This window comes from Pipistrellus kuhlii, unplaced genomic scaffold (assembly GCF_014108245.1).
Source record: "Pipistrellus kuhlii isolate mPipKuh1 unplaced genomic scaffold, mPipKuh1.p scaffold_m20_p_2, whole genome shotgun sequence".
Taxonomy (NCBI): domain Eukaryota; kingdom Metazoa; phylum Chordata; class Mammalia; order Chiroptera; family Vespertilionidae; genus Pipistrellus; species Pipistrellus kuhlii.
Genome location: NW_023425515.1, coordinates 129678640 through 129695663, shown reverse-complemented (window position 1 = coordinate 129695663; position 17024 = coordinate 129678640). Strand labels below are relative to the sequence as shown.

The 17024-nt window shown below is 38.9% G+C and overlaps 1 protein-coding gene across 8 annotated transcripts in view; it reads right to left on the bottom strand.

Moving 5' to 3' along the window:
* Positions 1 to 17024, bottom strand: part of GLMN (glomulin, FKBP associated protein) — a 46842-nt gene that overhangs the window by 14158 nt on the left and 15660 nt on the right. For 5 of the 8 annotated variants that reach the window (XM_045584348.1, XM_036444289.2, XM_036444287.2 and 2 more), the window contains exons 8-16: positions 9698 to 9885; positions 8983 to 9036; positions 6490 to 6520; positions 6302 to 6391; positions 5337 to 5378; positions 5158 to 5231; positions 3115 to 3199; positions 2251 to 2360; positions 1314 to 1404 (exon numbers count right to left, since the gene is read on the bottom strand). In XM_045584348.1, coding sequence (XP_045440304.1) covers positions 1314 to 1404; positions 2251 to 2360; positions 3115 to 3199; positions 5158 to 5231; positions 5337 to 5378; positions 6302 to 6391; positions 6490 to 6520; positions 8983 to 9036; positions 9698 to 9885 — 765 coding nt within the window. The remainder of the gene's footprint in view (positions 1 to 1313; positions 1405 to 2250; positions 2361 to 3114; positions 3200 to 5157; positions 5232 to 5336; positions 5379 to 6301; positions 6392 to 6489; positions 6521 to 8982; positions 9037 to 9697; positions 9886 to 17024) is intronic. The other 3 variants (XR_006742161.1, XM_045584350.1, XM_045584351.1) reach the window with 2 other exon arrangements.

Sequence of the window (17024 nt, the reverse complement as noted above, 5' to 3'; positions counted from 1 at the left end):
GAGCAATTAACAATAACGGTGTCCCCAAAAATGTATACACACTTTACAGCTGGTAGCTCAGTTAATATTTCTTTCTTTTCAGATTTAACCCATTGGAATTAATAATTATTTAAAATGTGTATACATTTTTGGGAAGACACCCTGTATTTTGGGCTGACAAGGGATGATTAATAGGTCAAATCACTGAATCGATTAGATTTAATTAAAAGGGAAACAAAATGTTACTTTTCTCATAAAATCTTCATTCCAAATGATTATTTATTTAAATTAAAAAAGAAACTAAAAAAACTATTTGGCACTTTATCTATAATAATAAAAGCATAATATGCTAATTAGACCAAACAACCTTCAGGATCCCCTTCCTGATGACTACGCTACGACACCCACTGGTGCCAGGCCAGCCAAGGCGGGTGCATTACCATTGGTCAGGGGCCCAGTCATCGCCCCATGACTGCCCCACAGAGGGAGGTCCGGGCCACTGGCCTCGGGGCGATCCATTGGGGGGCGGGGGGGGGGGGAACTCCCCAATCACCCCAAAGAGGGAGATCCAGGCCACTGACCGGTGGGGGGAAGGAAGACCTACTCTTGCATGAATCTCGTGCATCCGGCCTCTAGTATAAATATAAGTTAATGACTTTCTCTTCTTTTATTACTTCCTAAAAAAAAAGAAATAGACTAACAACACATAAGATTCAGGTAGCTAAAGTTAATAGACATGACACACAGGAAAACCAGCTATCCGAATAGAGTAGGTAGGAAGAAAGGATAAAAAGCAAATGTAACTTTAGTGTATGACAAAGCTCCCTCAAATAGTTTCTAATTTCTTGAATACCTCTAATGATACACTATTAAAAATAATCCAACTTCCTACACATTATCCAAAAAGTGCTATTAACTGATTTTAGTGTTTAAAATGCTTTAGTTTGTCGTGACTAATGAGGGGACATCAAATTAACAGATGGTTTTATTTTATACAGCTCAGACTGAAATTATGACTTAGTATAGGTGGAGGCAACTGAACAAGATACCCACATAAATATATGTTGAGCTCAAGGAGGTTAGTTGGCTTAGGACTTCTAACATACCTACCTACCAGGTCTCAGCAGTGCTTGCAGCGAGAGCAAAGGTACAATAGGGAAGGAAAGGGAAGCGGGGTGGGGGGTGGAAGGGCTCTTGGGAATGAACTTCAGGTTTCAGAATAACTGTTGGCACTTCCTCCAGCCTCTGTAGCTGGGTAAGAGATGAAATACTGTCTTAAGTGGATATTGATATAAAAATTTGAAACACTTCTTATGTATTGTTAATATACTCACAGTTTCTTTTTCAAAAAATTCACTTACTTGATTGTCACTTTCATTATCTTTGATAACCAAGTACCTCAGTAAGTTTAATGAAGCCATTATCCTGTTAAATAAAAATATATGTGTTACAGTACAGTTGTAGAAAATCAATAGCAATTTCAATGAAAAAGTAAACTAGAACTTTGGATATATTTTTATAATCATGCTTGTCACTGGAAGCACAATTCACCCTGAACGATGCAGGGGTGCAGGGTGCCAAACTTCACACACTTGAAAATCTGTGTCTAACTATGTATTCTCTTCACCACAGGCTTTTGAGTAGTAATAGCTCATTACTCTTGTTCTTCAAGTTCGCAAAATACAGCTGTGAAAAATACTATTCTTTTCCCCCCCGAAGGAAGCCTTATTATCCTTAATATTTGAGAGTATCATCTATTGCTTCCTGAATTTAAAGGTTCCATTTACAACCATTTCTTTATATCCATTTGAGTATAACAAGAGTGACAAAACATGATGTTTTTCATATAGAAAACAAAACAATAAAACCTAAACACATATGCTTTGTATAAGGTGTACACAGAAATTCTTAGTCACCAATGCTGCAGCTGTAAATGTCTATTAGCTGTTACTGGGACCTGGGAACGTTAAAGGCACAGCATTACCCTGCTTGTCACAGTTCTGGAAATAAGGGCTGTTTGTTTGTTTGTTTTTTAGCAAGAATGCATAATCTTTATTTTTAAAAGTTGTATTAAGTGTATTAAACAAATTTGAATAAATAGTGGAAAGAAGGGGTTTTTATTTTGTTTTTATAATACATAATACCTAATTATTTAAATATGAAAATCTTTATGTAATTTTATGAATTAACCACAGATCACATAACATCATAGGAAAATACGGTTTATTACTTCTCAGTTTACTATGTGAACCTTAGCAGTCATCACCTCACCTATCTGAGTTTTGCAGTAGGTCTGTTTCAGCACCCTCTGGGAGAAAGAGTACCAAATCTAGAAGGGAAATTAGCTGTGGTCCTGTAAACCATTTGTTGTTATGTGTTCTCTGTAAAGCAAAAGAAAAACTGAAAAAGGCTATAACAGCTTGATAAATGTGCTTTCTAATACCCTGATACTACAAAAATAAACTATTACACATTTAAAATATATACTTTTTAACTTTAATTTCCATTCTGTCATTTACTATTTCCAGACATCTGGAGCAAACTGCCAGTTTGTGAACACTGGTGTGTTCTTTTTCTCTCTTTTTTATATGGAATCACTGAGTGTTCACAAACAGATGAGACTTCAGTTTCCATTGCTATTTCAGCAGTGTACGGCAAAACAAAAAGAAATCATGTTATCAGCACAAAGAACACCATTTAAATCTATAATCAAGGAAGTTCCAAAATTAAGGTTAAAAAAAAAAAGAAATAGACCATTGAACCTCAGAGGGAAGGCACGGGAGGGTGGGTGGGAAGAGATCAACCAAAGAAATATATACATATATGTATAACCCACGGACACAGGCAATGGGGTGTCGAGAGCCTGGAGTGGGGGGGGGGGGGGGAGAGAAGGGAGAGGACGGGAGTGGGCTGGAAGAGATTAATGAGGGGAAAACGAGGACCTATGCAATACTTTCAACAATAAATATTAAAAGAAAGAAAAAAAAATAGTAGAAATGAGAAAAAAATATATACCCTAATACTAGAAAGAGGAAAAAATCCATAGGTCAAAATCTATATCAATGTATTCCACACAAAAAATACATCCTACAAAATAAGATAAATTGGTAGTTGGTACCTTATCTATGCTCTTACCTTTAATGACATGTCAATTTGATTTTTGATATTTTGAATAATGAAGGCCTCCACACCTGAGTGATTACTTGTATTCAATAAGCACCTTGAAAGCAAAATTACAATGCATTTGAAATTATCCTGGATTGCATTATAATGACGACACAAGTTTTACAAATTCAAATAGGCCATGTGTTATTTCTAGGAATACAAAAACCAGTGAAGAAAATTAGCAAGATGATTAACCAATTACAAACTCACCTAATTATGGTTATTGCTCTGACTAGCAAATTCTATTTAACCTGGATCTTTCCAACAAGAAATTTCTATCAAATCATATTTGAATCTTTTTATGCACATAGTTGCAATGACTTAATATGACAAGAATGGGAATTAGTATAATCACCTAAAATCTCCCCAAATTAGTCCCTGTGAAAAGTACACTAGTCTGGTTAGACAAATTAGTTGCAAAGAAAATAACTCAATCTTACTAGCTAAAGGAAAAAGGGGAGGTGTTATTGTTAGGAATGCAGGTATGAAGATTTCATAAACCTTCTCTGACTATCAATAGAAATGAATAGACTCAAGAATGTTAGTTTTGGCCAATTCCAAAGAAGACTTCTTAGCACTTTAACATGCCTAAATCTACTTTTAACAACTAATTTTTATTACATCGGTGTCAACAAAATAAGATCTTCAGGCCAAATTCAATGTGCTGTGTTTATTGGAACATATCTACCCTCAATACAAAGACAAAATTGATCAGTTAAAATAGAGACTGGCCCATAAAGCCTATATTTACTATTTGGCCTTCTACAGAAAGTTGGCTCTTTTTCTAATTTTTATTTTTTTTTAAAGAGCGAGAAGGAAACACCACGGAGATACATTGATCAGCCGCCTCCCACAGTCTGACTAGGCATTAAACCCGACATCTTTTGGTGCAGGCGATGATGCTCCAACCCACTGAGCCACACCAGCCAGGGCAAAGTTGGTTCTTCTTTAACTCGGATGGTTACTTTTACCCTCAAGCAGCACTATTAATAAGCTTACTATTAACTTAAAATGAATAGCCTGTCAATGACTCCTGAGCCATTAATTTCAACTGTGAATAATGGAAATTATTGACACATGAAGGAGCCATATCTATTTGTTTAATCTTTTAAGTCCTTTTTAATTTTAGAGTAATTTAATTAACTGAATAAAATATATTATTCACATAATATATATGTATGTACCTATGTGTTCATAATTTTTAATTAACCCTTCTCTATCTATCACAGATAAGACAATTATGATAATACTAGAGGCCCAGTGCACGAAATTCGTGCACTGGGCCGGGCAGGGGGTGGGGGGAGGGAGTTCCCTCAGCTTGGCCTGCACCCTCTTGCAGTCTGGGGCTCCCAGTGGGCAGTTGGACATCCTTAGTGCTGTTGCTACTGCTGCTACGCTCGCCAGCTGTGAGCCCAGCTTCTGGCTGAGCTGCTCCCTCTGTGGGAGTGCACTGACCACCAAGGGCAGCTCCTGTGCTGAGCGTCTGCCCCCTAGTGGTCATTGCATGTTATGGTGTCACAGCCACTGGTACTTCTGCCATTAGGTCGATTTGCATATTAGCCTTTTATTAGATAGGATTAGAGGCCCAGTGAACATATTCGTGCACATTGAAAGGAAATTAATTAGAAGGTGGCTGACAGGGTGGGACTGGGTAAGATGGGCCAGACACACCCTGGTGCCAACCTTCTGTGGTCCTTTGGCCTGGCCTGTAGGGATCAGGATGAACCTGGCAGTCCGACATCCCCCAAGGGGTCTTGGAGTGCAAGAGGATACTCTGTGAAGTTGTCACTCGGCAGCTCCTGCACTGAGTGTCTGCCTCCTGGGGTCAGTGCATGTCATACCTACTGGCTGGTAGGCTGGTCACTTAGCCATAGATAGACAGATAGATAGATGGCTTCCAAGTAGAGGTAAATTACATCAAAAAAATATTAAAATACTATAATCTGGATTAAATGGCATTAATTTGATTTTTAATAAATCACACACTTCACAATTAACCATTTTGATACATACCTAAATAATTTATATTTGCCTTGAGAATCCAACTTGTTAATATAAAGCTGCAGCATAGCTAAACCCTTTTTCCTCTAAAATGGAAGAAATAATATTGTTACATAAACTGAATAAAGATTAAGTTGTTTATTAAAATTTCTCATTATAACTCATTATTTAGTCCTAAAACATTTACATACCAATGTCTCATCAGGGCAAAGCGTCATTACTTTGACTAAGCCCTGAAAATAAAAATAAAAAAATTTAATTCAGATGTGAACAGATTACATTGACAGCAAAGAAACAACTATATCATCAATGGTAGGTACTAAAAATTCAGAAAAGTGAGAGTAGAAGATTTAAAATTAAAGTAAATTTCCCCCCAAGCCTATTATTCCATTGTTATATCTTTAGGAAACTAAGTATAATCCATTTGGTTAAGTGAAATTGAATGCATTATTGCAAAGTTGTAAATTTAGAAGCGAATGCTAATTTTCAATTTTGTCTAGAGTAGACAAAAAATGATATAAAACATGCAGAAATATAATCCATTATAAAAATATTTAGGCTTAAAATACTAACAAAAGCCATGGTTTTCTCTTTAAATAGTGGAAGAACAAGTCTCTACATCAATATCTAAGGACCTACTTGTTATGATAACAAACAGTACTAGGCAAAATTTATCACAGGAGGGAAAACTAAAATGTCTTTCTAGTAAGCAGTCATCTATGCCTTGATGAAGCCTTGAGAACCTCAGTTATTATATAAGTAAAGAAGCTTCATTTTCCAAGGTCCCTAAAAAAACAAAATGTTTAAGAAGAAAGTATGTTTATCCACAGAATACTAATGCTGTCAACTATGGTAGCCACTAGCCACATATAAGAAATTTAAGTTTAAATCAATTTAAATTACATTAAATTTAAAATTCATTTCCTTAGTCACACTAGCCACATTTCAAGTACTCAATGTGGCTAATGGCTTTCATACTGTACCACACAGGTAATAAAACACTTTTACCATCACAGAAAGTTCTATTGCACAGCATGGCACTAAAGTTTTCAAAGGATACTGAAAAGAAAGTGGGAGAGAAATCTGACAAGACTTTTACTTAAATTTAGAATAGGAAAGGGGTTATTTTGAAGATTAGGATCCACATTTCACTTACCTGAGGTACAGTAAGAAAACTCTTGATTTCTAAGTATTGGTGAAGTAGACTATTGTCTTCCATTCTCAACAGACTATTCTCCAATAGATCCTAGATTAAAATATATGCATACATACATATATGGTAAACAGCTCTATTTGTTGGTGTGACTATGTAATTAAATTACGATGGGTGTAAACAAATCTTACCAGTCCTTTAGAGAAAACAGATTCTTCTGTTCTGGAAGAGAATATTAAAATTTACTGACAAGATTTTCTACATTTCTTTATTTAGAAAAAATAAACAAAAAATTGAAATTTAAAGACTTAATTATCTCAGGCTTGAGTCTAGGTTCTTATTCGAACCCTGCAAGGAAGTAGTTATGGTTTGGGCTCAATGACTAAACAGTTTGGAAATCTTAAGTTCATACATATAGGGTTGTCCCTCCACCCTCAAAGCTAATGTTATTCTATTACATTTAAAAATTGAATGTACTTTATTTTTGTTCTTTAATAATTTAAAAAAATATATTTTATTGATGTGTTGTTGTTTTTTACAGAGAGGAGGAGAAAGGGATATAGAGAGTTAGAAACATCAATGAGAGCGAAACATCAATCAGCTGCCTCCCGCACACTCCCTACTGGGGATGTGCCTGCAAGCAAGGTACATGCCCTTGACCGGAATCGAGCCTGGGATCCTTCAATCTGCAGGCCGATGAGCCAAACCAGTTCAGGTAAAGTGAATGTATTTTAATAAATACCGCTTTTATAATTACTCAAAGAGTATATACATTTTTTGGGGGGAGATTATATTCATTGAATGAATATAACAGAAACTAAGGGGAAAGAATGTAAAATCTTTAAGACCCAGATTTAGAGTTAATAACCACTTGTGCCAGGAGACTCTTAGAAAGTCCTGCCTTATGGGTCCAGGTTTTGGTTATTTGCCATGTTACAAATTTCCCTTCACCTGGGAAGAGATGGGATTGATAAACTGTCACTACTATGTCTGGTGGACAGTAATGAAAGGCTCTGACTGACCTCAAGAGATAATTTAAACTTGCTATAGGAAAAGAAATCAAAGCATATAGAGTTTTGGGAAATTCTTTAACACCTGTCACTTTGTAATTTTTTAAAGAGGAAGCCTTGCTTCTTAGCATCTTAAATGAAAAAAAAGTTGAATGATATAACTGTCAATAATCTAAGTTTTAACAGGTGGACTCAAGGCACTTCCTTCCTTTATTGATTATTTCTCCTTAAGCAAAATCATGGATTAATTACTTTTATTGGTTATTTCTCCTTAGACAGAGAAGGCTACAGTGGAATGAAGGTGTTTTAATTAACCAACTTTTGAAATAAGGGAAGAAACCTCAAAACCAGAAGATTGGAAATCCCCTTTTAAGACAATATTTTTATATTATACTGGGTTGAAAACGGAAGAGATTTTGATGTAAAACCTTTTTGATTCATTTCTGTCTTTGTTGTGCATATATGTTTCTCTCCCTCTCTCTCTCTCTCTCTCTCTCTCTCTCTCTTTCTCTCTCTCTCTCTCTCTCTCTCTCTCTCTCTCTCTCTCTCTCACACACACACACACACACACACACACACACACACATATATATATATATATATATATATATATATATATATATATATATATATATATATATAAAACCATCACCCTCCTGTTGTCTGTGTCCACTAGTTAGGCTTATATGCATGTATACAAGTCCTTTGGTTGCATGAGTGGAAGGGAGTGGTTTGGGAAAGTAATGGGGGGATGAGGACAAATATGTAATACCTTAATCAATAAAGAAATTAAAAAAAAAATCCAGCCAAAACCGGTTTGGCTCAGTGGATAGAGCATCAGCCTTCAGACTAAAAGGTCCCGGGTTCAATTCCAGCCAAGGGCATATACCTTGGTTGCAGGCACATCCCCAGTAGGGGGTGTGCAAGAGGCAGCTGATCGATGATTCTCTCTCATCGATGTTTCTAACTCTCTGTCCCTCTCTCTTCCTCTCTGTTAAAAAATCAATGAAATGTTAAAAAAAAAAAAAAAAACACCCAGTGACCGGAATGCTGTAATGACTGGAACTATAGTTGCTACAATGCCCATTGCGGCCAGCGAACTGGCCAGATCCAGGGTGCGGCATCCAGCCAACACCCCCTCCCCTTCCCTTGGCTGGCCCCGCCCCCATCACCCTCCCTACCCCAATAGGGGGTGGGGCAGCCAGCCAACCGCCTTCGGCCCCTCCCCCCAGCTTGCCCTGTCCCCATCGGGCCCCCCATGGTCCAGCCAGCCAACCACCCATGGTCCCTCCCTCCAGCCACTAGCCCCAGATTGCTCCCCCACCCCATTTGGGGGTGGGGCTGGCTGGCTCACCACCTTGCCCCCAGGCCAGCTCCACTTCAATAAGCCCCCATTACCCCCATAGGCCTTAAGCCCCTCCCCCCAGCCAGCTCCACCCCCCCCATAAGTCCCCCACTCTGGTCAGGAGCAAGGCGGGTGGCTACTGCCTTCCCCTCCTCCCCCCTCCTGCCAGATCCCATCCATGCATGAATTCGTGCACTAGGCCTCTTAGTTGTTTTATAAAATAACCAATTAATTAAGGTTTGGCAAAGAGAAGGAAGTTTCCCCTGATCTCGACAAGGACTATTTTAGTATTACTACTTAATTCTGAGATGCCATGCAAATGATCTTACCTTTGCAGAAAGACTTCAATGTGCCCCATATTAAATTGCAAAAGGTATGATGGGCTAAAATAGGGGAGAAAAAAAATACACATGCATTAATGCTCTATTTCACTGGGTTACTATACAGATTAGGTAACATATATAAAGCTTGTTTGCAGTGTTTAATACATGGTGAACATGCAAATGGTAGCATTATTATAATATTTACATACAAATAAATCTGGGGCATAGTCATACATAAATATATAAATGTACACAAAGGAATACATCCATGCTATGCAAGGCATATAGGTAATCCTTATTATGCACCTTAATGTCCAAAAGGTATACTATAGGATTAGTGATATAATCCTGCACTCAGGATTACATCACTAATCCAGTGAAAACATGCTGCTGATTTAGACTCACCCAGAAGTAACTGGCTAGTTCCCTCCTTTATAGTCCAGGGTGGTCCCAACAGCTTCAAAACCAAGCCCAACTTAACAACTTTCTCATTCTTGTCCCTATCATTCCCTTATGTCTATTTTAACACCACTCTTACCCCCTTTTCACTACTTGACTACTGGCTTTAACAGATTATAGAGATTATTACTTAAAGAGAGCTTTTGTTTCTACTTCATTTAAAATGTATTAGTACACTAATAAACATATATTGGACATTAGATAAATGAATTTGATGATATTCCCTTTAGAATCTATGAATAAACCAAACACAACCTCCTACCTTAAGACCATTGGCAGCTGATCAATGCTGATGCCCTGTACAAATACTAGATATGCCAGGGAAGCCAGAGAGTCTGTGAATTGTTTGTCTTCTTCTTCTTCAAATTCAAGATAATCCCAAGTCCTCTTTTTCTTTCCATGATTAAGAATCATTTTGGGGAAAGGGTATCCAATTGCTGATAAAAAACCCTGTGAAAAGGATGGAAAAGGAAGCTCTGGCAGGAACACGCTAGGGTGCTCCTCCATTCACATGCTGCATAATCCCCTCCCCTTGAGTTGCTTTTAACCAAAAGAACATGGCAAGATGCCTCCCCATGATTAGATTATGTTATTTGGCAGAAGTGAGGGAATTTTTGCAGATGTAATTAAGGTTCCCAGTCAGTTGATTTTGAGGTGCTGGAAATGGGGAGACTATTCTTGTGGGCATGACTTAATCAGGTAGAAGGTTTTAAAAACAGAGTCCAGGCTCTCTTTGAGTCAAAAACTCACCACTGCTGGCTTTAAAGAACTAAGCTGCTGTATTAAGAGAGGGCTCATGGAGAGGCTGTGTGACTAGGAACTACTGGCAGCCGCTAGGGGCTGGAAGTGGTCCGGGCCAACAGCCAGCAAGAAAATGCGGACCTCAATCCTATAGTTTCAAGAAAGTAAATTTTGCCAACACTCTGAAAGAACTGAGCGGGAAGATGAAAAAGTTCCGGCGATGGATGGTGGTGATGGTTGCACAGTAATATGAATCTACTTAATGCCATTGAACTGTATACCCCAAATAGTTAAAACAGTAAATTATCTGTCCTTAGCTCTGTCACATGCTGACTTCCTGTTAGTTGTCTGTCTCACATTTCCAGATTGTTTGCAAAATTCTCTGAAACACTTAAAAAATTGTGATAAAATATACATAACATAATTGTATATTTATTGTCATGAAGCAAAATTGCTTTGCTATGTCTTCTGGCACATTCTGGTTGTTTCACGATCAAAGCATGGTTCAAATTGATTATTTGTTGTTGGTAGCAATCAGTATTAACAGTTTCACCTGGTTTTAGAAGCTCATAATACACCACACCTTCCTGATCCCACCAAACAGAGCATTGTCTTCTTTCCAAAGCTATTTGGCATTGCAGTCATTGTTGATGGTTGACCTGTGCGTTTGGAATTCTCAGCATAAATCCACTTTTCATTGCCAGTATATATACATATTTACCTGATGCCAAATAGGTAAATATTCTAGAGGCCTGGTGCACAAAACTCGTGCACAGGTAGGGTCCCTAGATCAGGGCCTTACAGCTAATGGCTGGGGCTTTCCTTCATTCCTTGCCATTCCCTATTGGTCAGCGCACATCATAGAGAGCAATCAAACTCCTGGTCTCCCGGTCGAACTCATGAGAGAACACTTTGCATATTAGCCTTTTATATAGATAGATACTGCTATACTGATTTTCAAAGCCATACTTTCTTGTTATAACTATAACATAAAAAGTTTCCTGTGTTCAGAAATCAAATGTCCTCTGAATCATGAAGCTCCACTTCTTCAGCCAATGCTACACATGTTTTTCCCCAGAGTATGGTTAGCCTGTTTGAAAATCATCCTATGCAACCAGATTCTACATGCTGCTCTGGATATCGGGGGGCCACCTGTGTTCAAATCAGGGCCTTCATTACCTATCCACCCACCGTTTGACCGTCTTGCTCATCCCAGGACATACCTGCCATCTACAATTTTTCATGTCAGCTCCTGAAATTTCAGAAATGTTCCTATGCTGCAGTCCATGGACAGTCAAACAGTTCTATATCAAAATAACTTGTACCATGAGGCCTAGCTGGTTTAGCTCAATGGATAGAGTGTCGGCCTACAGACTGAAGTGTCCCAGTTCAATTCCTGGTCAAGGGCACTTCCCAAGTTGTGGGCTCAGTCCCCAACAGGGTGTGTATAAGAGGCAGCCAATCAATGATTCTCTCTCATCATTGATTTTTCTATTGCACTCTCTCTCTTTCTTCCTTTCAGAAATCAATAAAAATATATATATATTTTAAAATGTACCAACGGAGGGGTGGCTGAGACCATCAATCTCAAGCATGTCACAGCTCCTCACTTCATCTCTTACCCTGATTTCACCTTCTTTCCACTATGATTTTAGGAATTCTCGCATATCCCTCAACCTCTGCACAGGATGCTTGCTCTATCTCACTTATTTAATTGAATATGACTGATTTCTGATAGGAGCTGCTCACACCTTACATCACACAGCTATGAAGGTAGCAATGGAGAAGGGTGGTATAGGTAAAGACTTAGTATTATTTTGGTTTCTCCAGTACTCTCAAGGATAAGCATATTTTTCCTCTGAGGCAGATACCATCCTGCCCTTTATCTGTACTTATCTCTGTCACATGCTGACTTCCTGTTCATTTCTCAACATTTATCAAAAACTTTGGTACCTGCTTACAATCTTTTTTCTCTATCCAATTCCTACTAGGATTCTGGAAAAGTTGAATGTTCATGCAGATAACTCTTCTAATAGGACAGCTTCCTGGTTCTTGATTTCTAAATTTAGTGACTTTAACTTCTTCTAATCCATTTGGGCACTAAATCCATCCTGGCACCCACAGCAACCATTCCCGGGCTGGGCTGGGGGCCGCATTTGCACAATGGAGTCTTGGCAGTGTTGGTTTCAATTTGGTGGGGTGTCACTCCGGGATGGTGGTGGGGTCTGTGTCCTACTTGGGGGAAACCAAGTGTTGGTTTGTAGGAGCTGGGTCCATGGTGTCATTTATTTTTAAATGGCCAGTGTGTGTCATGGCAGCTCCTGCTTTAAGACTCTGCCCCCTGATGGTCAGTGCACATCATAGCTCCCAGTTGGAGGGAAGGCTGGACACAAAGCCTTTCATATATAGAGATATCCAATGGATGCTTTTCTTTTTTCTTCTTTTTTTTTTAATCTTTTTTTTTTAAATAAGTTTTTATTGTTCATATTATTACAAATGTTCCTTTTTCCCCCCACACCATTGCTCTCCTCCACCAGGTTCCCACCCCACCCTCTGCCCTTTCCCCACCCCCCATTGTCCTCATCCATAGGTACACAGTTTATGTTCAGTCTCTTCCCACACCCCCCTCTCCCCTTTTCCCCAAGAATCGTCAGTTCACTCCCCTTCCATACCTCTGATTCTATTATATTTAACAGTTACTATTGTTCATCAGATTTTTTTTTTAATTTCCTTGGTTTTTAGATTCACCTGTTGATAGTTACGTATTTATTGTTCATAATTTTTATCTTTGTTTACTTTTTCTTCTGAAAGAACCCCCTTCAGCAATTCATATAATTCTAGTTTGGTGTTGATGAACTCCTTTAGCTTTTTTTTTTTTATTAGTTAAGCTCTTTATCTGACCTTCGATTCTGAGTGATAGCTTTGCTGGATAGATTATCTTTGGCTGTAGGTTCTTACTATTCATCACCTTGAATATTTCTTGCCATTCCCTTCTGGCCTGCATGGTTTCTGTTGAGAAGTCAGCTGACAATCATATAGGTGCTCCTTTATAGGTAACTACCTTCTTTGCTCTTGCTTCTTTTAATATTCTCTCTTTGTCTTTTGCTCTTGGAATTTTAATAATGATGTGTCTTGGTGTGGTCCTCTTTGGATTCCTTTTGTTTGGAGTTCTGTGCGCTTCCTGGACTTGTAAGTCTAATTCTTTCACCAGGTGGGGGAAGTTTTCTGTCACTATTTCTTTCAGTATGTTTTCGATATCTTGCTCTCTCTCATCTTCTGGGACCCCCATAATTCTGATGTTGGTTCGCTTGAAGTTGTCCCAGAGGTTTCTTACATTATCTTCAATTTTCTGGATTCTCTTGCCTTCTAGCTTCTGTGGAGGAGTGTCTTCTGGCTCTTTATGTTCCAAATCTTTGACTTGATTCTTGTGATCTTCCCTTCTGTTTTTAGGACTCTGTAAAATATTTTTTATTTCAGACAATGTATTCTTTATTTCTTGTTGATCCCTTATCATTTCTTGATGACTCCTTATTAATTCTAGTTGATCTCTTTTCATATCCTCATAGGTCTTATCCATCTTTTCTAGGAAATTCTTGAAAAACCTTATAAGTGTAGATTTGAACTCTATATCCAGATGCTTTTTGTCCTCCATTTCTTTCGTTTGTGATCTATTTTGTTGTGGCATTTCGCAGTTACAGATGGGACGGGGTTTCAGGGTGGAGCCTGCAGCTTTGGCTTCCGTCAGCCCTATGCGGGTCCTTCAGTGTTCGCTGCTGGCACCTCTGAGAGAAAGGTGCCCTCGATTTTCGCCTGCTGCCAAACAGTCTATGCTCTCCCCCAATGAGCCCGGTATTGGGGTTCAGTTCAGTTGGAAGTGGAGTTGGAGGTGGCGTTCAGAGCAGTCTGGAGCCCCAGTCTCCTTCCGGCCAGGGCAATCCCGCAGCACAGCCGACGGTCCCTTCTCTGCACGCAGTGTGCACGTCTCCGGGACCTCCTTTTCGCTGCTCCCCGGGGTTCTGCCTTATAGCCCGGCTCCCTATGGCTAAGCCTGAGTCCCCGGGGTCTGGCCTAGAACTGGGGTTCAGAGCAGTCGGGGGCCCAGCACAGTCGGAGTTTTATCTCCTTTCCGCTAGGGAACGCCCACCAGGCACTCCGCCTCCCTCCTCTCCGACTCTGTCCTCTCCGCTCGCCGTGTCTCCGTACCTTGGGCTTTTCCAACTCCTCCGCGCCTCCTTCTGGTTTTCTCCTTGCTTCTCGCTGTAGAATTTCCAGTCAGTCAACCTTCCTGTAGTTCTGGGCAATGTCCGTTTTATATTTTAGTTGTATTTTATTGAAATTGTTGTGTGCGGCTAGGGCTAGGCGTTCACCTGGGCGCAGCCATCTTGGATCCGCCAATGGATGCTTTTCAACTCTTACTTTACAGGCCCCTTCTGCTCATTTAACTATATCAAGTACTTTCTTCCCGAAATTCTGCTACCCCGGTTTCTGTAATATTTCTATTCTTCTTACTTGGTCACTTTGGTGGGCTCATCTTAGTTGGTACTCTGCAGGGTTCAATCCTGAACCCTTTTCTCTTTGCACAATGATCTACCCCTTTAGGTGATCTCACCTATACTTTAAAAAAAAAATTTTTTTTTAATAATGTATTTGTTTAATGTAATATGTTCTTTTTAAAAAAAATCTCATCTAATCTTAATGAAAATTTACTCATTAAAAACCTGCTCTCTCTGGGTATCAGATATAGATTAAGAAATTATTATTAATCTTGTTAGGTGTCATAACAACATTGTGATTATGTTTTTTAAAAAGTCCTTACCAATTAGAGAAGCATACTTAAAGACTCATGGATAAAATTATATAACTAGGACTTGCTATAAATTACTACAGCAAAACAAAAAGAGTGAGAATAAAACGAGATTGACAAGATGTTTGACAATAATTGTTAAAAGCTGGATGATGGGTATGTGAGGGTACATTATACTGTTTTCTCTAATTTCTGAACTTTTACAATTTCTATAACTAAAAAATGTTTTTAAAGCACAAAATCCCCTTGGATCCTTGCTCTGTATTTTCTATTTCAAATATTGACAGCTTCACCTGCCCAGTTTCCCAAGCAAAAACCTTATCCATGACTCAACCTTTATACTACTCTTCTAAATTGAATCATTGACCAAATTTTATTTATTTTACCTACTCTTAGGTTCCAAAATCTGCCTGCTCTTGTTTGTCTCCACTATTTCCATATTTGGGCTCTCATCATCTTACCTAATAATAGACAAACATGTAAATTGACCATACCTCTGCTCTGCCCACAGCCAATCAGAGTGTGTGTGCAAATTAACCCAACAAAGATAGTGGGTTAATTTGCATACGCAGACATGGAGCACCCAGGAGAGGGGTGGGATGCTGACTATGAGGGGGAGGGGAACGGCGGACTATGCTATAGAAGAGGTGCTCTGGACAGTGGCGAGGACTTGCCAGCTCCCAGTCTGGCTTGGAGCAGGGACTTGCCGGTTCCCGGGCAGCTGGGAGTGAAGCCAGGGGAAGGAAGGCCTATTCTTGCACGAATATCGGGCCTCTAGTTCTTACATAACTCCAAAAAGTTAACTAACTTCCAATCTTATCTCAATTAAGTACATTCTCCACTCAAGTGATGAGTACAAAACACAATTTAATTACATCATTCCCAGGCTTAATAACCTTTAACTGTTTCCAACTTCCACAGCCATCTCTCAAAATTGGGCACATATATATGATGGTTTTTATATTGTATCCAGGAGATTATACAATGAAGAGGCTCCATACTCTTACGTGCTCCTGGGAAAATCCCTTCCCACCCCCTCCTCATTACTGATAACCTCAACCTCCTCACTACTATCTTGACACCAGTATTCACCCGAATGAAGTATACATCCCTATTTATATCAGTCACCAAATCATTGCTCATCCTCAGAATCTAGTAACCCTAAAATTCTGGCATTTCCTCTTCTGACTTTTTCTCTTAAGCCCCCTCAAATTTTAGATATCCTTTAATTATGGCCTGTGAAACTCACTATCATTAGCAAAATTCATTCTTCTATAAAAGATCTCTCTCCTCCTCTGCTCTAAATTAAATCTAGTCCTCTGAAAACACCTGTTTTCCCTGCAACCCTTTCAAAGGGTTATTTTTATCATCCATATTCATTGCACCACTGAGCCTAAAATAAAAATATCTATTCTCATTGATGCTTCTAGATCATTCTCCTCTCTCCTCTCTAAAATTCTCTTAGCTCTGAAACACACTGCATGTGAATATATCACCTCTACTCTTCTTTGCTGCAGTCACTAGCAGACCCAAAGGCCATTCCATTAACTGGCTTTCTGACATTACTTTTATAATTCTGTGTGAGTTAAATGTACAACCAAAAAGCCTCTAATACCTTGGAACCTCAGGCACTTTACTGGTGTCTAGTTCAATGATCTTGGTTTCCATCCTATCCTTGCAATGCTCACTCCCATGGTCTTATCCAGACATTATTATTAGTAAATAACCTTTCCAAAATATTAATTTCAAGCATTCTGTTCTTTTACTACTGATATATTCAAGCTCACTCCTTTTAGTAACCGAAGTCCAACATCTTGTGAAGTACATCAGGACCTACAATTTAGTGATCCTATCATCTTTTCACTGTCTCTCACTTTTAGTTTGTCCTAGCTTCCCTACTTAGCTTAAATCCTTTGCATACATGCTCAATGCTCTTGCCTCTCCTTGATTTGTAGAACTCAATAGTTCTCAATACCCCAACCTAATTAAATCCAACTTTCCTCCTACATTGCACCTGTATTTGTGCAGATGAACATGGTAAAGA